At 39.5% G+C, this 21377-nt stretch overlaps 2 protein-coding genes and 1 pseudogene across 4 annotated transcripts in view; all 3 read left to right on the top strand.

Moving 5' to 3' along the window:
• The window catches only part of LOC149053168 (uncharacterized), a 46157-nt gene extending 45167 nt beyond the window's left edge, over nucleotides 1-990 (top strand). For both annotated transcript variants that reach the window (XM_089188824.1, XM_089188818.1), the window contains one exon: nucleotides 844-990. In XM_089188824.1, the coding sequence (XP_089044950.1) occupies nucleotides 844-862 (19 nt within the window). In that variant the 3' untranslated portion in view covers nucleotides 863-990. The remainder of the gene's footprint in view (nucleotides 1-843) is intronic.
• A 3419-nt stretch (nucleotides 991-4409) lies between these two features.
• LOC113680578 (uncharacterized) lies at nucleotides 4410-12283 on the top strand. The gene is made up of 3 exons (XM_089188782.1): nucleotides 4410-4505; nucleotides 6533-11262; nucleotides 11826-12283. The coding sequence occupies exons 2-3, from the start codon at nucleotides 6675-6677 to the stop codon at nucleotides 11852-11854; spliced, it is 4617 nt and encodes a 1538-aa protein (XP_089044908.1). The 5' UTR covers nucleotides 4410-4505; nucleotides 6533-6674; the 3' UTR covers nucleotides 11855-12283.
• On the top strand, nucleotides 4417-20231 carry LOC149053167 (uncharacterized; annotated as a pseudogene). The gene is made up of 2 exons (XR_016181472.1): nucleotides 4417-4505; nucleotides 15264-20231. The product of XR_016181472.1 is annotated as an uncharacterized LOC149053167 (transcript).
• The last annotated feature ends 1146 nt before the right edge of the window (nucleotides 20232-21377 follow it).

Genomic DNA, 21377 nt, shown 5'->3' with positions numbered 1-21377 from the left:
CTCCCTTTCCCCCTTTTCCCCCTTTCTCTCTTTCCCCCTTTTGCCCCTTTTGCCTCTTTCTCCCTTTCCCCCTTTTGCCCTTTTTCCCCTTTTCTCCCTTTCCCCCTTTTCCCCCCTCTTCCCCTTCCATCTGTTTGGCAATAAATAATGAGTGGTTTCTAGCCAGGTACTAATAGGTGTGATTAACCCTCTAACTCCCATGAGTGACTAAGAGAGAATATCTCCTTAGAATGTTAATACATTATCAAGAAGACGAGTGATGAGAATAAAGAAGAATATTAATTAGGGGATTATTAGTTGATCCAAAAACAAATTCTCCAAACTAACATCACAAGAACTGTATGGGAGAGTACAGAGAACTGCTTATGAGATCTTGGGATTTAAAGGGTTAACTATATTTTTGCACCCATCACCCAGAATGTTCTCATGCAGTAAGACTCAATAGGGGCAAAAGTAATAAGGTATCTTTGTTTTGCAGCATGATCATTGTAGTGCTTATTTGTTGACCAGTATTATTAAACTCCACGATGTTTTTGTTGCCCTGAAAATGGCTCTGTGAAAATGGCTCTCCAAGCATGGGTTATTCTTACTAGCTATTGATACTATATAGTGGCTAATTGATGATTAACTTAAAATAGTTGAATGATAACATTTGAAATTTGAAAAGGGGACAGTTGGAAGGCTTTTGTCCCGACCATAACGTGTTCCTTGTCAGAGGAGAGATGTTCATCCCAAGCAAGCTAAAGATGATTGATTGATTGATCATCGAATAAGGACCTTACCATTGGCTATCTTTTAACCCAATTTTGACATAATTTGACTTACTTAATATTTTTGTTTCAGGATGAAACTTCAGCAGTAAGAAAGCAACAACACCAACGTTGTCCATTCTGGTCGGCGGATCTTGGGGGACTGGCTAAAGAACGGACGATGTGCTCTAAAGAAATTAGTATCATCAACTAAGTTGATAACATAAATTTGCCACCATAGAGAGTATTGAAACTGACATTTACAGCATTAGCCCTTCACCATTCACTCTGACAAAGGCTTTATGCTTGAAATGTCAGCTTTAAAATTCTTTATGGTGACCAATTTTCTTTATCAACTGTCATTGTAACTGCTGAGTCATCAGAATACAAAAATTTCTTGAAAACATCTCAAGCAAACTGCTGGCTGAAGAGCTTGGACAACAAATGAAGATAGCTCCTTCTCTTTTGAATCCTGAGCAACAGAAATGATAAGTCTCATACAGCTATTTTCAGTGATTAGTTTACAAAGTAATTGAATGCCAGAGAGTTTTTTGATTGAAAGATTTTGAAATTTAACAAAGATCATCTTTGTGAGTGAGGTTTTGGAAAAAAAAAGTAAATAAAAAATAACACTTTCAAACAACTTAAGAGAGAGGCAACTATTTTCATGAGAGGAAACAACAGAGCATTAATAGCATTGAACCTCTAAATAAAGTAATAAAAATGTTGGAGCTTGATCCATGATTAACTACTAAACACAGGCTTCTAATTTGGTCACTTTTTCCAGCAAATTAACAGGATGTAGTTGCTAAGATATCTTTCTTTCTACCAGCCATGATGGCAAAAATTGTTCAAACTTGGGAAAGCTGCTCTTTCTAAATTTACCTCAGGGAGTCTCCACCCAGGTCTGAGATGTTTGAAGGTCAATTAGTGCTAACCCAAGGTTAAATTTTAATCAAAGTTTCTTTATTTCTACATTCAAAAGCCTCTTTAGGATAATTTTCTCCATTCCTTATAGAGCATCCAATAATCATATTCTAGACAAAATTAATTAAACTAAATTAGATTTCACATTAATCCTGGGTAATCTAAACTCAGCTTTGAACAACCTGGCTCTTGGTTATAAATGGTTGCCAGCAAACTTTCAGGAAATCTGGACAAAAAGCTAATGTCCTCTTGATTAATTGCCCAGCTTCCCATAAAAGAAAGTTAAGAAAGCTCCAAATTATATCTTGCATGAAAAAATATTATAGCTACCACATCAAATCGTTTAGTTCCTTATATCAATTATCTTCCCTCACAACAACTAGTTGTAATCACCTGCATGTGTTGTCACCTATGCCAGCATGAAAATAGTGCAAACTTGAACTCACAAGTCAGCTTTCCCTCTAAAACAAAACTTGAAGGTTATTTCTGATACATTAACCCTTTAACTCCCAAGATCTAATTGTTAATTCTCTCTTCTAGCTTCAACTCATTCCCTTGTAAATTAGTCACAAGAATTTGGTGATAGATCAAGATAATAACTTCTACCCGTCTAAGTTTGAGTATTCTCATTACCTGCTTGCTTAATAATGTATGGATATTATTATTATATTATTATAATATTATAGGGAAAAGTTACATGTTAATCACTTCTGGGAGTTAAAGGTTTAAAAAGAAAGAATAAACAAAACATCAAAACATCATACAGTGCATTATACATAATTCATTGATATAATAATAAATCCAGTATATTTGGTGGACATATTGCAGACTCTATCATTAATTTCCTATTAAAAGTTCTTCAATCTGGTTTTAATTTCATTACCTTGAATCATGTTGAAATTTTTGTGTCTGGTACTAAATAAAACTCAAAGTCAACAAATGATCACATTCAAAAAATACACCAAAAACCAAACTAACACAATATCTAAGATAAACATCTTCTAAACTGCTTATTATTCAAAAGAACTTTTACTAAGCATTCTACATACTAGCTGTACTGTTAAATGTACATTATTGTATAATGACTTATAAAATTATACTATTAGCCTTTCACCAAACTCTTGCTGTCTCTGATTCTCTTGGCCCATATCTAACACTGAATCCAAGCAAAACTGATTTGTCATTTTTATTCTAAACTGAAATGATGAACAAAAGGGAATATCGAACATGAAAGTCCTCACTTGACATTCCTTTCTCAGTGTCCAGTACTAACAATCAGTGAACATGTTTCTATAAATATTGCATTCCTGCAAAGACAGCAATGAACAAAGAATCAAAGAGCAAATTGGCAACTTTGTATCATTTTGAACACATCAACCTGACTGTCACAAACCTTGACATTGATTTTCAATTTTTTATTTCAATTTGAAACCCAAAGCCATAAAGAAGACAATAATGTTTTATTCAAGGGATCCAAATTTTTTGAAGGGCAAAGTCCCCGGTGGGAATTGTTTACCCTTCAGCTTTGGCCTTTGAAACTTCTGGAGATTTTCAAATACAAGTTCCATTACATAGTCTTGTAATACATAGCACATGTAACTTTGGTGTTCTGTATTTCAATATAGGCTGAGCCCCTAACTTGACTAAATACCCTGAATACAAAACTGTAAAATGTAGTAAAAGAGGAACTTAGCATTAATACTAACAGTAAAACTAAATAAAAGTACCTCAATATCAACTAAAACAGACACACTTAATTACACCATTTACTGGTTAAAGTGACTACCATACTACGCTAGTTGATCTGATCTCCGACTTGGAGCAGTTCTTTCAGAATTTTATGCATTACCAAATTAATTTCTTGGAGTCTGAATAATATCTTTGCGATGACAATTGTTTCCTCAGGCAACTTTTTCACACAGGCGACACAAATCTCTGTTTTTAGTTTTCAATACCTAGTGCTTTGTACAGATGACCACCTTCATGAAACTTCTCCTTCATGAAACTTCCCCATTATATTTTTATGTTTCCTATAAACTACTTAAATTTATCTGTTGCTAGGGTCAACTTTCACATAGGTCGAAGTTCGTCTGTTTTCCGGCCATCTAATCGTAAACCATCTTCACTAATCTGAAGTAGGAGACGAAATCATTCAACCAAGGAACACATCGAAAGTTGAAAAAGAAGAGGATTCTATTCCTTTAGCACCAGAGGTTTATCGAATGCTTTTTTGTACCGTAAAAATGAATGGTTGGGTGATTTCAGGTCCTGCAATTCTGTTACCAACAGGCGACAGAAACACAACTTTCGCTAGGCGTTCCAATCTTAACGCGAAGGACTGGGCCTGAAGGGTAGTTGGAGAGGGAAGGGTGAGAAGCAATTCTCGGCAATAAAATCAGCAGAAAACCAAAATGAAAAGAGACCGGGACAGCTTTACTTTGACTATCAATTACTCCCTCTGTTTGAGGCAATGTTACAAAACATCGTATCTTAGGTTCACTTGAAAAGTAATGATCTCCTTATTTATTGGTAATCGATTTTTGTGACATTTCACCGAAGGACATCTAATAGATCAGATATATTTTTCAAAGTTAAGTCTTTTAATCACACAAGAACCATAAGGTAATTTAGACGGAAAAGGAAAAGCCCCTTAACCCCCCCCCCAACCCCCTCCTCCCTGGCCGACTTTCGGCAGTAGGAGGAATATGGCGAAGAGACTGGATGAAAGTTCCTGCGTCAACAAAGGGTGTGCATCGAGCGATGAACAAGCGAACAGACGACTTGAAGGAAGATTCTGCAAGCGTCCGCAATAAACAGCAGCAAGTGCAGGTTGGTGGTGAAAGTTAGAAACTACGAAACGAAATTTACTTTAGAATCGTCACTACTTTGTTGTTTTCACTCGTGAGGGAGCTTTCTGAGTTTTCCTTGGGTGACTTCCGCATCAGAGAACTGTTACGTAGGAGCGGATTTGTTTTGCACTCAAATTTACTGGGTGAATTGCTCCAGATCTGAGGAATAGGTTCAGGATATCATATTAGGATTGCAATTTATTACACTCAACGCTGATGGAAAGGGGAAACACTACAAATAGATTTCTGTGATGAGATGGGAAAGCTTGAGTTATTGTGTATGTATCTTGGCCAATTTAAGTCCCTGCGTTATTTAGTGTTTCAAATCCGTTCTGGTTGAGTTAGTTATCTCTTTCTTCGAGTTTACTTCTACTATAGACCTCATTTAAAAAGTCTATGAGGAAAATAAATTGCTTTCAACACAATCCGTGTCGCAAACTTACAAAGCTAATTTGCTAGATCTCGCGGTTACTTCACTGCGCACCAAGGTTCAATCGCTTGACAAAAATTCAAAGAATTCATCGTCTGAGTCTATTTTAAAGTATTTATTTTATGCGCTAAGCAAAAGTTTTTTTTTTTCAATTAAGTAGTCTTAAATGTGCGAGGAACTTATATCCAGATAATGTTAAGCACGCAAGTTGCATATCATTCACTTTTTGCCTTCAGTTCGTACTTTCTAGATAAAAGCTGCGATGCGGTTTATTGGTTTTGAATAAAGAGAGAGAGAAAATAATTACTTCTTTGTTGTCTGCGGTTAATCCTTGACAAAAGCTTACACAAATGAAATTAGCGAAAGATGTATTGTCTACAGCATCAAAGACGTACAAAAGGAAAAGTTCTTGTTTTTCACATGACTCGCAAAATTATGCGGTTCTCATCCATTGTCATTTAGTACATTTACCAGTCACTCTACTCTCGAATAAAACTAATCTGAATGAATAAGATGGAAGATAAGATTTTTAGGTTGAGAATGCGACCTATTATTCCCATGAAAATCCGGCTTACATTTCCCCCATTGCACGAACAGGTAAACATATTCACATATTTAGGAAGGCTTACACTAGTCTCACCTGAATGACCAGGTTACATGATCAAGAATTATTTTTCTGTTTGAGGAAAATATTAAATAAAATCAACAGTTACCTTGAGAGGTCACTCTGTTCAATATCATTCTTGTCATGAAAATCATCATCATGTGGTGTTGTACATTCTACAGGGGGTTTTTATGTTGACCGAGTCTTAAGTTCTCTGGTAATCTTAGTAGCATATAGTCACCTAGTTTAACAAAACTCACTGCTGCATGCCAAAAGGTAATATTCGTTTGTAAAAAAACCGCAATGAAAGCCACCATTGCGTGTTTCCTAAACAGAAAAGGTTCGGTTGAACTTGACCGGCACAGATTTCTCACTTAAGCCTAAATTTAAGTCGAAGCGGCTTGTGTAAATATAATTGACTACATTATTGAATTTTCAAAGTTACGAGAAAACTAGGAAGAAGCACAATCGATCATAATCGAAAAGGTAATGGTAGGTGAATAAAATATATCAGCTGATTAGATAACAAGAAAAGGTACATCAGTGAGAAGGGATAGATAATTGATTACAAGAGTGGCTACAAAATACATCAGATAACTCGATGAATGTTGCGACATTGAACGTTTGAGATTGCTGATTCGAATTCGCAGATGTAAAATCATTTACAATGGCAGAGTAGGCACGTACTAAACCTGGTGTCTTTTTTATGCGAGAGAACCCAGCTTTGTCGAAAGGAAATGAGTTTGATACCAATCCGTAGTGCTTTGGTTTCATAAAAAAGGCGAAAAATTACCTGTGATAGACAATCGTGTGAGTTTCCCCAATTGTCATATTTTATGACTTGAGACCTTCTTCTAATAGCTGACATGATGATTATCCTTCTTGGCTTTGCTTTTGAGCGACAGTATTATGGTCTTTAAACATGTTATTTACGAATTTATGAAGAATCTTTTTATTACTTTTTACATTTTAGAACAACATTCGGCCACAAACATCCAATCAAGGCACTCTTGCACTGACCGTTTTGTAAGAAAAATACAGTGGAAATTTTGAAGGCAGGGTCTTGTTCTGACAATTAAGCTTCCCTAGAGAATCCATGCCCTAAAGTACCAGGTATGGCAGCTGCCACACCTTCATCACTTGCCAGTTCTGTAGAGAAGACGAATGGAGCCAAGCTCAGCAGACTTCTTATTGATGGCGGTACAGCGGTTTTGAGGAAATGCTTCGATACCTTTCACCCCCCTACCAAACTAGCTGCTGGTCTCAGTTCTCACTACACAACACTGCACACTCTTTTCAAGAAAAAGGTTCTGCGTTTAGCCCAGTGGTACCAACTTTTCCCACCTAGTGGGGATCCACCTGATTCTAAAGAATTTGATATCACTCTCCTGTTTCTCCTTTTGACCAACATGTGTGGCCTCACCCCTCCCTCCTTAGGATGGCACGCGATGCCACCTATTAGTGACACCTCTTTCGAGGCTAACCTTGCTCGAGTGAAGTTTTTCCGCAATGAGTTGTATGGCCACGTGTCCACCACTGGCGTTGAAATGTCAGTGTTTTTGTCCCTGTGGCCGAAAATTCGCGCAGTCCTTGTTGATCTTGGGTTTGACCAGGTAGAAATAGATAGATTAGAAGCCGAACATAGTGGAGAGGAAGAATATATTGACTTGTTACGTGAGTGGTCTGAGAGTGAAGAAGATACGTGGTCACAGCTGAGGGATATACGGAATTTCCAGATACAGATGCACGAAGACGTTGCAGATCTGCGTCAAAACCAAAAAGAAGACCAGAAAACACTTGAGGATACCAAGTCTAAATTGGAGAAATTGTCCCACTGCCAGGCAAAAACTCTTGAGGCTGTTGAAGAAATGCAAGTAGGAATCGAAGAATTTAAACAGGTAGCTGAGTACGAAAAGAAGAAGAGAGAAGATCATTGGGAAGTTGAGGCCCTTAAAAACCTAGCGAAGGTCGACTTCCGAGGGGATATTGAATATCATGCGCAAAGATTCCAGGAAGGAACCCGTGAGTGGATCTTCCGACAGATGGATGAATGGTTAGACGACAAAAGCTCCGAAAATCGAGTAATGGTCATCAGTGGCAATGCTGGCATGGGAAAGTCAGTTATCTCCGCTGTTGCGTGTAAGAGAATGCAAAAAGCTGGTCGACTGTCAGGGAGCCACTTCTGTCAGCACAACAACGTGCGCTATCGAAATCCACAGCTGATGCTTCAATCCTTGGCCTGTCATTTGACGCACACCTTACCCGAGTACAAGGAAGCTCTCGTGGAAAAACTATCAAGGAATCTGGGGGTACCACTCAACAGCATGGGTGTCGAAGAGCTCTTTGCTCTGCTTTTGAAGGAACCTCTTAATGCTGTTAAAGATCCAGGAAGAAACATCTTAATGGTAATAGATGGCTTGGACGAAAGTGAATATCAAGGACGCAACGAGCTCCTCGATGTCGTTGGCAAGCATTTTTTTAAGCTCCCAAAATGGATTCGATTTCTCGTGACAGCCCGACCAGAAATAAACATTACGGAGAGCCTGAAGCACCTGCAACCCATACACCTGAACCAAAAACAGGAAGAGAACTTAAGCGACATCAAGCGTTTCTTTCAACTACGTCTGGGAAAGCAACTTGAGCAAGAACATAAGAATGTGCTCTTGGACAAACTGGTTCAAAGGACTGAGGGTATTTTCCTATTTGCATATTTTCTTAGTGCTGCACTCGAAGAGAATGCCTCGCCAATTACCGTCGAGGAGGTGGAGAGCAGATTGCCTTCGGGTATTTCATCCGTTTATCTCGATCATTTTAAACGGTTAGAAAAGGAACTTTGCAAAGAGTTAAAGATTAAAGAAGAACAAGTGTTACATTTCCTATGCGCCCTAGCCGCTTCCAGAGAGCCTCTACCATTGGCCTTGGCCTCCAGAATACTACAACCTACTGGGAACTGTTCCACTGCCAGACGAAAGGTAAATGAAATAATCGCCTGTATCTCTTCTCTTTTGCCAATCTGCCACGATCGAGTTCACTTCATCCACAAGTCCGTAAAAGATTGGTTAACAAATACGTCGTCTTATGGTCAACATAAATTCATCGTGGACGAGAAGGAAGGGCATCAGATCCTCTTCGACCTTTGCACTGCTGAGCTTGACAAAATTAAAGACAAGAAGCTTCTTGATTCCCATTTCAACGACGCTGAACAGTACGCATTGCAACATGGTGTCCACCATATGACCGAGCTGGATGGACTGGGTGATCATTCAAAAAGCTACAACGTAGATCACCTGGTAAAATCCTATGTCATAGATTTAGAACTCGTTTTTTGCAGACTTTGTGTGAACAGCGTGGTTCCTTCAGATGATCTCCAACGTGTTCAAAGGAACGTCGACCTCGCCTCACTGCAAGAGGGAACTTATTCTTTGTTAAGCTCTCTGTCAAAAGCCCTTCGAAAACATTCCTATCTGTTGAAGGACCACCCACAAGCTTTGTTTCAAATTTTGGTCAACGAGGGCTCCCCCGAGCTATCTCTTAGAGCAGCAGCAATCCTTGAAAACAAGCTTCCTCATGCCTTGTACATGAAATACTTAGACAAAGAAGAAGAACAAGAAGTAGTGCAAGGTCGATTTTATTGTTCAGGTACTGTGGCATGCTTTGATGTTTCACCCGAAATGGATTATATGGTGTGTGAATGCCAAGATGGAACAATTCACCTGTGGTCTCTTCACACAGGGAATGAAGAATGGAAGAGACCATCCTTATTTGCGAAAGAATTCACGGCCTTATCTCGTTGGGGTAGTTCCTCGCACGATGAAGGAGCATATCGTTGGGTGCAATCTGGTTTGGCTTTTTATCGATCAGCAGTTTTTGATGCTAGTGGAAAATATGTCTTACCAGGATGCTTGCGAAATGTGTACACCCTAGGTGGAGAGTCCTATGAGCTTTTTCCGAAAAGTGATTGTGTTTTTTCAAATTGTGCGTTTTCTAGAAACAGGAGAAAATTTTTAACTGACAGTAGTAATGATCCCAAAAAAGTCTCTCTGTGGAACATGGACGATGGCGCCGAATTATGCTGCATGCTTTTGGATGAAAACGTTGCATGTCTCGCTATTTCCCCAGATGGGTCAGTCCTCACAGCTGCAGATATTACTGGACGCGTGTACATTCGTCATTGCGACACATTGCAAGGATGGAAGTTCAAATATGTTCCATGTGGACTAATGCACCTTGCCTTCGATGGTAATTACATATTCGCTTTTGGTTCTCTAGGTTTTGTGCTCGCAGAAATTGGATCTCATATTTCATACACTTGGGTTTGGAATGGCGAACATGATTACCAACTGTTCTCCCTCAGAAGTGAAGATCAACTCTCTTCCTCGACAGGTGTCTCATCGCTCTCATTTCAGCGAGGCAAATTTCTGTTATGGCCAAGTGATTCAAGTACTTTAGATTTAACTGATTTTTACGAGGAAAATGCGGGGACTTGTCTGGTGCAGAGTGTAAGCCGTATTTTTCCAGATTTAAAAGCAGGATTTTACACAAGGCTATCAGACAATTCAATACTGGCGGGTAGCCCATCTTTCAACTACGTCGCCTTGGTGGACGTCAGTCATCCAGATTGTTCCTTTAAAAGCCCAGCAGTCAATGAGGTGATGCTTTCACCTGAGGGAGATACTCTGTACACCATTTGTTCGGATGAGAGGTCTTGTGAAGTGACCGTTTTAAGATTGTCGAATCGAGAAATTTTGATGCCGAAGAGGTCTTTTGCTTTTCCGTCTCTATTTTTTGTCCCTATGAAGGAAGGTGTTTTACTATGTATGGGGAATGGAGTACCAGAGCTGTGGAATTTCGAATTAACGAGATGCATACGACCTCTTTCCAAACTGAGTGGTTATGAAAAGCTTACTCTTATATCACAGGAACTGATAGCCTGTCAAAGTCAAGACCATTCATTTGAAGGAGCAGATATACCGGATGTGGTAGTTTATTATCCACCAGAGGAGACAACATTTTTTTTAATGTCATTAAAAGGGTCATCTAATCCAGTTAAATCATATCTGAGAGGCTCAACCACCTTTCAATTGCTCAAAGTAGACATCTTCAACGTCACCAGTGGGGAGTTTATTTATTCTGGGAAAACAAAAGTTTTTTGCGAAGAAAATATTGAATTTGTTTACTTCAATGTTCGGGGTGACTTTCTTGTCTGCACTTGTGAGGAAATAGACGATGACTTGTTTGACACAACAGAGTTGAAAATTTGGTTGAGAAAGAACGACTCCCAGAAAAATTCGTGGGAAAGAAAGAGTAGAAAGTATTTTGAAGAACCGTTTTGGCCCCGGCTTATTATTTCGCCCAAAGAAGAGTTTGTTGTGACTTGGGGTTCCCTCGATGCAGGTCGTGGATTACATATCCTCGATGCCAGATGCGGTGAAACGAGGCACAATTTGCTGAAAAACCGCGTTGACATCGTCGACTGCAAATTTGCTTGTGACGACGAGTCTTTGCTTTGCTGCACTAGCGACAACTTCCTTCGATTGTTTCAAGTAAGAACCGGTGACTTGCTCTGCGTGCTTGACATAAAGGAGAGACCGTTCAGTTTGGGGGTCTGCGCACGTGAAGATCTAATAGCCGTTGGTTTGTCGTCGGGTAGATTAAAATTCATCCGCGTGGAGCTACCGAGGAGAAAAGAATCAGAACGTAAAGGTATAACAGTAATGGATCTATAGACGTTCGCTTTTAGTCTGTTATTATTCACTTAAGTTAATAATGATGGTACAAATCATAATTAAACAAGACAGTTGATTTTCAAAGCCACTGAAGTACTTATTCACACTGTTTCATTCAATAATTTTGGTTTACACTGCTTGTTCATTTCTTAAGACGCAATAAGAAGAGAAAGGATGAGTTAACCTTTTACATTCTAACATCAGTATGTATATTCTCCATACTTTTATTTATACATTTCCTTAGGTGCTGACAAAGAGAGTTTGTCTAACAATCAAAAGCTTCTTTTGGTGGTGATCATTTCCTTCATTCTCATGACCTTAACGTGCGATTCAGGGTTGATATTGTAGGGAGAAATTTAATGCTGGTCACTCCTAGGGTTTAAAGGGTTATGGACGGGTTTTTGTTAACTTATGTTTTTTAGAGAACTAAGCTGATATTCAAACGTCCTTCAATGAATAAAATTTTGTGGCCATTGAGATGTATTTCGGAACTCTGCACCAATTCACTTTGAAGTTAACATGTCTGTTTATCACTTGCAGGCTCACTGACCAAAACCAAATGGAAGTGAATGGAAGAATCTTAAAGCATTTTTGCTGCTCTCGAGAATCGTCGCGTAACATTGAAACAACTCTCAAAAAGGAATCCACAGAACGATATTGACTGTACGTCGATCAGTACAATGACATGTGGACTTCTCTGACGCCTTCTTCACCTTAAGAATCCAACATTCGAGACTTTATACGTTTGCTCGGGTTTGCATTTTTTTTTCTTTTTGTTATGAGGATTTCAGTTTAGCTTGCATTGAAAAAATTCGATAAATTTTTCTTCGTTAAATAAAAAGCTTCGCCTTCGGCTGCTATTGATGTCAATTCCACAGTTTGAGCTGAAGAATTCAAACATCTCAATCGACGTAGAAGAGAAAATGCACCAGTGGGGCTTCAAATGTTGTCGTTTTTGGCTAATAGCTTGAGGGCAATTAAACACGTGACTTGTTTTCAAGTGTGGCTTGTTTTCTTCCTCTCAACTTTAACTCTTCATTCATACTCGAAGTATGATTGTCTTTTGAATTTATTGTCACGAGAAAATGTCATGCAATGTTTTGGTCTGGACATTGCATTATAGAACGCCGATAGACATGAGAAAAAAGTGTCCCAGGCACTCTAGTGAAACCTTTTAGCTCGGAATCTTTGCAGGGCATCAACTCCTCTGTTCATGCTTCTCTTCACCCCAATCTCCCCCCAACCCTCCTCCCGTAACCCAGCTAAAGATAAAAACATACTAAAAAAAGACACTCATACGCTTAAGAAGTCTTGCGGTTAACCGAGGCAGACTGATCCTTTGTTTTTCTCTGGAGTGCATCGGCGTAAAAAAGAACTAAAGTCAGTCATTCATGTAATTTGCTGCTATACACATTTTTACAAAACAAATAAAGAGCACGGCAGCTCTTGTTTTCAATATTTTAAACTGATCGTACCACTGAGCACTGATGATTGAAGAGGAGATTGAGACAAACTGAAAAATATCTAGCGGCGAACACAGGTAATACCAGAATTCCTATCAAGATTTTTTTTTCTGGGTGTGAATACTCCCGCTCTCAATGCGTGAATGTGCAGTCTCGTTTGAAAAATAATCAACCGCTTAACATTGACGAAACATCCCTATCCCACACCTTTTACTTGTCAATGATTTTGCCAGATTATTTGTGAGCGTTGAGGAAAAAAGGTTGGGGTCTGCGTGGAGCTTTTAATTTTGACAAGGCACACAGCGTAAGCTGGAGGTCGTTCAAATGAATAGCAATCGTAGATCAATCGTGCGATCTTTCTCGAAACTGTGCTCGGCCATTAACTACTGCATCAATTTCTAAACACAATTTTGAAATTCCGGTGCACAACTATGTTGTAAAGAATGAGCATATCGTACTTTTAATGATAATGAAACTTTTAATGCCACTCTGTAATCGAATAGAAAGCACAAATTCTAAAGCTATTTCTTAACATTTCTGAAATTATTATGATGATGCGTCTGGTTGCAGTAAATACTACTGTTAATTCCTATTTCGATTCAATGAATGCCGAATAACTTCAAACTCTGTATTGGCGCTTAAGATGTGATAATGAAATTCTTTCTGCGGTAAATTTCCCCTCAGTCTCCCAACCAATGAAGTTCGTGATTAAGTCTTACCGTGCACATTTATCGTAATGTATTTCATACTTTTATCAAGATAAAATGTTGGTTGAAACTTTGCACCAACGTTTTGAATTCAAGGGTAATTTAACCATGCCTCAGGTATTAGTCTCTTAGCGTGAAACCGAACCGTCAATCATTTCTGTTCAATTTAGCTGGATCAAATTATGCAAATAACTAGTATGTCTAAAAGATAGTAATGTTGCGGCACGTCCTGTTCATAGTTAGTTTCCAAAACTAAGATTTAAATGTACCCTTCTCACCTCGAACGACATTCTGTCCGAGCACTGGATTCAGGGTATAGTTTACTGCATACCAAGACGATTTTTTTAAAATTTTATTTTCATGGGGTGGGTTGTGATTAATGTTAAAAAAAAACTCTGATTGGTCTAAGGTATTTGTTTCGATGGCCTGTTTTCTTATATAATGATGCGCCAACAGCGTCTAAGGATGCACAAACTTCTTTTCTGCTCTATCATTATCTGAACTTATCATCATTATCATCTGAACTTATGTCTGATAACGTTAAGCACACAAGTTGTAAATTATCCGCTTTTTGCCTTCGTACCTTCTAGATCAAAGCAGTGATGCGGTTTACTGGTTTTAAATAAGGAGAGAGAGAAAATAATTACTTCTTTGTTGTCTGTTGTTAATCACATCACAAAAGCCTACACAAACTAAATTAGCGAAAGATGCATTCTCTACAGCATCAAAGATGTACGAAAAGAAAAGTTCTTATTTTTCGTGTGACTCAAAAAATTATGTAGTTCTCGCCGCTGTCATTCGGTACATTTACAAGTTAATATATTCTCGAATGACTGATCAAGATGAATTCATTTGAATAAGCTTATTGCGCAATATAAACATGTTTACATATCATGGAAGGCCAGCTCTATTCTCACCCGAACAATGAGGCGACATGATCAAGAATTGTTTTTGTGTTTGAAGAAAATTTTAAATAGAATCAATAGTTACTCTGTGAGGTCAGTCTGTTCAACAGCATTCTTGTCATGAAAAGTATCATCATGTGATGTTATATATTGCGTAGGGGATTTTTATGTTAACCAAGTCTCGAGTTTTCTGGTGATCTTAGTATCATATAGTCACCTAATTGAACTTGACCGGCATAGATTCTTCACTTATGCCTTAATTTAGGTTAACTATTCACATAAGATGCAAATAGCAAACGCTGATTGAGGCGGCTTGTGTAAATATAATTGACTAGATTATTGAATTTTCAAAGTAACGAGAAAACTAGGGAGAAGTACAATCGATAACACTTGAAAGGGTAGTGGTGAATGAAATATATCTGCTGACTGCATAACAAAAAAGGGTGCATTGGTAAGAAGGGAAAGATAATTGATTACAAGATTGGCTAAAAATACGTCAGATAACTAGATGAAAGTAGCGACATGAAACGTTTAAGATTGCTGATTCAAATTCGCAGATCTAAAATCATTTACAGCGGCAGAGTAGGCACGTACTAAACCCAGTCTCTTTTTTTATGCTAGAGAACAACCCCCTTGAAAGGAAATGAGTTTGATACCAATCCGTAGAGCTTCCTTGGTTTCAGAAAAAAAGGCCAAAAATTACCTGTGATAGACAATCGTATGAATTTTCCCTATTGTCGTGTTTATGACTACAGACCTTCTTTTATAATAGAGGATATGATGATTATCCTTTAATTTGCAAGCAAATTAGCCTTCTTGGCTTTGCTTTTGAGCGACAATGTTACGGTCTTTAAACATGTTATCTATTAAGTTATGAAGCATCTTTTCATTACTTTCACACAGGTACAGGTTATTTTAGAACATCATTTGACTACAAATATCCAATAAAGGCACTCATACAACGACTGTTTCATAAGAGGAACACAGTGGAGATTTTGAGGACCGAGTCTTATTCTGACTAGTAAGCTTCGCTAAAGAATCCAGGCCCTAAAGCACCAGGTATGGCAGCTGCCACACCTTCGTCACTTGCCAGTTCTGTAGAAAAGACGAATGGAGCTAAGCTCTGCAGACTTCTTATTGATGGTGGTACAGCGGTTTTGAGGAAATGGTTCGATACCTTTCACCCCCCCGGCAAACTAGCTGCTGGTCTCAGCTCTCACTACACAACACTGCACACTCTTTTCAAGAAAAAGGTTCTGCGTTTAGCCCAGTGGGACCAACTTTTCCCACCTAGTGGGGATCCACCTGATTCCAAAGAATTTGATATCACTCTTTTGTTTCTCCTTTTGACCAACATGTGTGGCCTAACCCCTCCCTCCTCAGGATGGCACGCGATGCCACCTGTTGGTGACACCTCTTTCGTGGCTAACCTTGCTCGAGTGAAGTTTTTCCGCAATGAGCTGTATGGCCACGTGTCGACCACTGGTGTTGAAATGTCAGTGTTTTTGTCTCTGTGGCAGGAAATTCGCGCAGTCCTTGTTGATCTTGGGTTTGACCAGGTAGAAATAGATAGATTAGAAGCGGAACATAGCGGAGAGGAGTACTGTATTGACTTGTTACGTGAGTGGTCTGAAAGTGAAGAAGATACGAAGTCACAGCTGAGGGATATACGGAATTTCCAGATACAGATGCATGAAGACGTTGCAGATCTACGTCAAAACCAAATAGAAGACCAGAAAATACTTGAGGATACCAAGTTTAGGTTGGAGAAATTGTCCCAATGCCAGGCAAAAACTCTTGAGGCTGTTGAACAAATGCAAGTAGGTATCGAAGAATTTAAACAGGTAGCTGAGTACGAAAAGAAGAAGAGAGAAGATCATTGGGAAGCTGAGGCCCTTAAAAACCTAGCGAAGGTTGACTTCCGGGGGAACATTGAATAGCATGCGCAAAGATTCCAGGAAGGAACCCGTGAGTGGATCTTCCGACAGATGGATGAATGGTTAGACGACAAAAGCTCCGAAAATCGAGTAATGGTCATCAGTGGTAATGCTGGTATGGGAAAGTCAGTTATCTCCGCTGTTGCGTGTAAGGGAATGCAAGAAGCTGGTCGACTGTCAGGAAGCCACTTCTGTCAGCACAACAACGTGCGCTATCGAAATCCGCAGCTGATGCTTCAATCCTTGGCCTGTCATTTGACTCACACCTTACCCGAGTACAAGGAAGCTCTCTTGGAAAAACTATCACGGAATCTGGGGGCACCGCTCAACAGCATGGGTGTCGAAGCGCTCTTTGCTCTGCTTTTGAAAGAGCCTCTTAATGCTGTTAAAGATCCTGGAAGAAACATCTTGATGGTGATAGATGGCTTGGACGAAAGTGAATATCAAGGACGCAACGAGCTTCTCGATGTCATTGGCAAGCATTTTTTTAAGCTCCCAAAATGGATTCGATTTCTCGTGACAGCCCGACCAGAAATAAACATTACGGAGAGCCTGAAGCATCTGCAACCCATGCACCTAAACCAAAAACAGGAAGAGAACTTAAGCGACATTAAGCGCTTCTTTGAACTACGTCTGGGAAACCAACTTGAGCAAGAACGTAAGAATGTGCTCTTGGACAAACTGGTTGAAAGGACCGAAGGTATTTTCCTGTTTGCATATTTTCTTAGTGCTGTACTCGAAGAGAATGCCTCGCCAATTACTCTCGAGGAGGTGGAGAGCAGATTGCCTTTGGGTATTTCATCCGTTTATCTCGATCATTTTAAACGGTTAGAAGAGGAACTTTGCAAAGAGTTAAAGATTGAAGAAGAACAAGTGTTACGTTTCCTATGCGCCCTAACCGCTTCAAGAGAGCCCCTGCCGTTGGCCTTTGCCTCCAGAATACTACAACCTTCTGGGAACTGTTCCATTGCCAGGCGAAAAGTAAATAAAATAATCGCCTGTATCTCTTCTCTTTTGCCAATCTGCCACGATCGAGTTCACTTCATCCATAAGTCTGTGAAAGATTGGTTAACAAATACGTCGTTGTATGGTCAGCATGAATTCATCGTGGACGAGAAAGAGGGGCATAAGATCCTCTTCGACCTTTGCACTGCTGAGCTTGACAAAATTAAAGACAAGACGCCTCTTGATTCCCAGTTCAACGACGCTGAACAGTACGCATTGCAACATGGTGTCCAACATATGACGGAGCTGGATGGACTGGGTGATCATTCAACAAACTACATCGTAGATCACCTGGTAAAATCCTACGTCATAGATTTAGAACTCATTTTTTGTAGACTTTATGTGAACAGCGTGGTTCCTTCAGATGATCTCCAAAGTGTTCAAAGGAACGTCAACGTTGCTTCACTGCAAGAGGGAACTTATTCTCTGTTACGCCATCTGTCAAAAACCCTTCGAAAACATTCCTATCTGTTGAAGGACCACCCACAAGCTTTGTTTCAAAGTCTGGTCAACGAAGGCTACCCCGAGCTATCCCTTAGAGCAGCAACAATCCTTGAAAACAAGCTTCCTCATGTCTCTTACATGAAATGCTTAGACAAAGACGAAGAACAAGGAGTAGTGAAAGGTCGATTTTACTGTTCAGATACCGTAGCATGCTTCGATGTTTCACCTGGAATGGATTATATGGTGTGCGAATGCCGAGACGGAACAATTCATCTCTGGTCTCTTCAGACAGGGAATGAAGAATGGAAGCGACCTTCCCTAATTGCGAAAGAATTTCAGAGCTCATCGCGTTGGGAAAGTCTATTACAGGATGAAGGAGCATATCGTGGGGTGGCATATGGTTTGTCTTTTTATCGCTCAGTAGTTTTTGATGCAAGTGGGAAATATGTCCTACCGGGATGCCTGCGAAATGTTTATACTCTCGATGGAGAATCATATGAGCGTTTTCCAAAAAGCGATTGCGTTTTTTCAAATTGTGCGTTTTCTGGAGACAGAAGAACAATTTTAACTGACAGTGGTGATGATCCAAAGAAACTCTCCTTGTGGAGCATGGAAGATGGCAAAAGGCTATGGTGCATATCTTTGCAAGAAAACATTGCATCTTTTTCTATTTCCCAGGATGGATCACTCGTCGCAGTTGCACATAATCCTGGGTCTGTGTTTATTATTGATTTGGAAACAAGGAAAGAACGATGTTTGTGGAAGATCAATGATTCCCCTTGTGGACTGATCCACCTCGCCTTCAATGTTAAGTACACCTTTGCCTGTGGTTATCTAGGTTTCATGTCCGAGCAGTTTGGATGCAATAACTACAGCTGGGTGTGGAATTATGGGAATGAGTACCAAATATGTTCATTCCAAAAGGAAGATCTATTCTCTTCCTCAGCAGGCGTCTCACCGCCGTTGTTTCAGAAAGGCAATTTTTTTTTATGGCCCATTGATTCAAGCACTTTGGACTTAGATGATTTTTACCAGCAAAATAGAGGGAATTGTCTGGTGCAGAGTGTAAGCCGTGTTTTTCCAGATTTAAGAGCAGGGTTTTACACGAGGTTATCAGACAATTCAATACTGGCCAGTAGCCCATCTTTCAACTACGTTGCGTTGGTAGACGTGAGTCATCGAGATTTTTCTTCTGAAAGCTCAGCAATCGATGAGGTGATGCTTTCACCTGAGGGAGATACTATGTATTCCATTTGTTCGGATAACAGTTCTTCTAAAGTGACCGTTTCAAGATTGTCGAATCAAGATATTTTAACGACGAAGTCTTTCGAATTTCCGTCTCCGTTTCTTCTCCCTGTAAAGAAAGGCGTTGTACTTAGTATGGGGAATGGAGTGCCAGAGCTGTGGAATTTTAAATTGACCAGACTTATTCGACCTCTTCCCAAATTGAGGGGCTATGAAAGACTTTCTCTTATAACAAATGAACTCATAGCCTGTCAAAGGCAAAGCCGTTATTTAACATCTGAAGGAACAGATCTGCCGGAAGTGGTAGTTTCATATTCACCAGACCCATATGATTTTTCACTGATGGAACTGAGCTATCATCTTTTAAGCCCCATCGCCTTTAAGATGCTTGAAGTAGACATCTTCGACGTTGCCAGTGAGGAGTTTATCTATTCTTGGAAAACAAAGGTTTTTTACGACGCCAGAATTGAATTTGTTTACTGCAATGTTCGGGTGAATTTCTCGTCTGTAGTTGCGAGGAAACAGTGGATGGCCTTCTTGCCATAGAAGAGTTGACATTATGGTTGAGAAAGAAAAACTCCCACAGAAATTTGTGGGAAAGGAAGAGTAAAAAGTATCATGAAGAATCTTTTTCGCCCCGGCTAATTTTATCGCCCAAAGAAGAGTTTGTTGTGACTTGGGATTCCCTCCATGCAGGTTATGGATTACATATCCTTGATACCAGATGCGGTGAAACGAGGCACAATCTGCTTAAAAACCGCGATGACATTGTTGACTGCAAATTTGCTTGTGACGACGAGTCCTTGCTTTGCTGTACTACTGACAACTTCCTTCGATTGTTTCAAATAAGAACCGGTGTCCTGCTCTGCATACTCGACATAGAGGAGAGGCCGTTCAGTTTGGGGGCCTCCGCACGTGAGGATCTTGTAGCCGTTGGTTTGTCGTCGGGTAGATTAAAATTCATCCGCGTGGAGCCACCGAGGAGAAAAGAATCAGAACGTAAAGGTATAACAGTAATGGATCTACAGGCGTTCGCTTTTAGTCTGTTGTTATTCACTATATATATACAGCTAATAATGACGGTACAAATCATAATTAAATAAGATAGTTGATTTTATTAGCCCTTACTTATTCAGACTGTTTTATTCAATAATTTTCTCAGCTCAGTTGAATCAATGGATTTATGTTTTTTATTGTAATTTTATTTCTTGTTCATTTCTTGCACAATTGGAAGGGAAAGGATAAGTTTAAGCCGGGTTTTTTTAATTTATGTTCTTCGAAAAACAAAGCTGAAATTCAAACGTCCTTCAATGAACAATGTTTTGAGACTATCGAGATGTATTTCGGAACTCTGCACCAATTCACTTTGTGTTTGAAGTTAAAATTTGTGTTTATCAATTGCAGGCTTACTGACCAAAACTAAATGGAAGTGAACGGAAGAAGATCAGAGAATTTTTGCTGCTCTCAAGAATCGTCACGCATAATTTTGAACTAACTCTAAAATACCAATCCACCGAACACTATTGACTGTACGTCGATCAGTACAATGATATGGACGATTTCGATATTTTAAAGCCCAGATACAGCGGTTTGTTCGCCTAGTTGGACACTAGCGGGAGAAAAGCGGTCAAACGTCTGCGCATATTTAAAGGCAGCAGTGGTGGGGAACCAAACTGTCAAACACTCCCGCATTTTCAATTAGATTTGGCGCAAAAAAGCGTCAGAATTGAAAACATCAAAGCATGTAATTCCTGAGGTCACCATAACCATGGAGTCGAGAGTTCCTTTGTATGGTAACGATTACTGATTAAGAAAGCTGTGTGAAAAAAAATCCTATCTGAGCAGACAGTCAACCTCAGATGAAAATATCGCCTTAAGCGGTGACAGGTCAAACCGTAAAGAAAAACATAAAAAATATCAGTGGCGGCTGTGAAGTTTTTCCCCCGACGCCTTCTTCACCTGAAGAATCCAGCATTCGAGACTTGATACATTTGCTCGGTTTGCATTTTTTTCGTTTTTGTTTGTTGGATTTTAGTTTAGATTGTACTAAAGAAATCCGAGAACTTTTTCGTTGTAAAATAGAAACCTTCGCCTTCGGCTGCCACAAGTTGAGCTGAGAAAATCAAACATCTAAAGCGACGCAGAAGTGAAAATGCAGCAGCGGGGCTTCATTTTTGCTTTAATGTTGTTGTGTTAGGCTAAAATTTTGAGGGCAATTAAACGCGTGAATTAGCAAATGTGACTTGTTTTCTTTTCCTTAACCTTAATTTTTCATTCACACTCGAAGTATGATTGTCTTTCGAATTCAGTGTAACGAAAGTGTCTTGCAATGGTATGGTCTAGACATTGCATTATAGAACGCCGGCAGATGGGAGAAAAAAGTATC

Source organism: Pocillopora damicornis, chromosome 1 (genome assembly GCF_964200805.1).
Source record: "Pocillopora damicornis chromosome 1, jaPocDami1.2, whole genome shotgun sequence".
Lineage (NCBI taxonomy): Eukaryota > Metazoa > Cnidaria > Anthozoa > Scleractinia > Pocilloporidae > Pocillopora > Pocillopora damicornis.
This window is presented reverse-complemented; position numbering and strand designations above follow the sequence as displayed.

Bases quoted from the DNA above. Each gene is read 5' to 3' on its own strand.
- LOC113680578 (XM_089188782.1), top strand. From the start codon at position 6,675: ATGGCAGCTGCCACACCTTCATCACTTGCCAGTTCTGTAGAGAAGACG. The intron at 11,263-11,825 runs GTATAACAGTAA...TATCACTTGCAG, and splicing joins AAAAGAATCAGAACGTAAAG to GCTCACTGACCAAAACCAAA.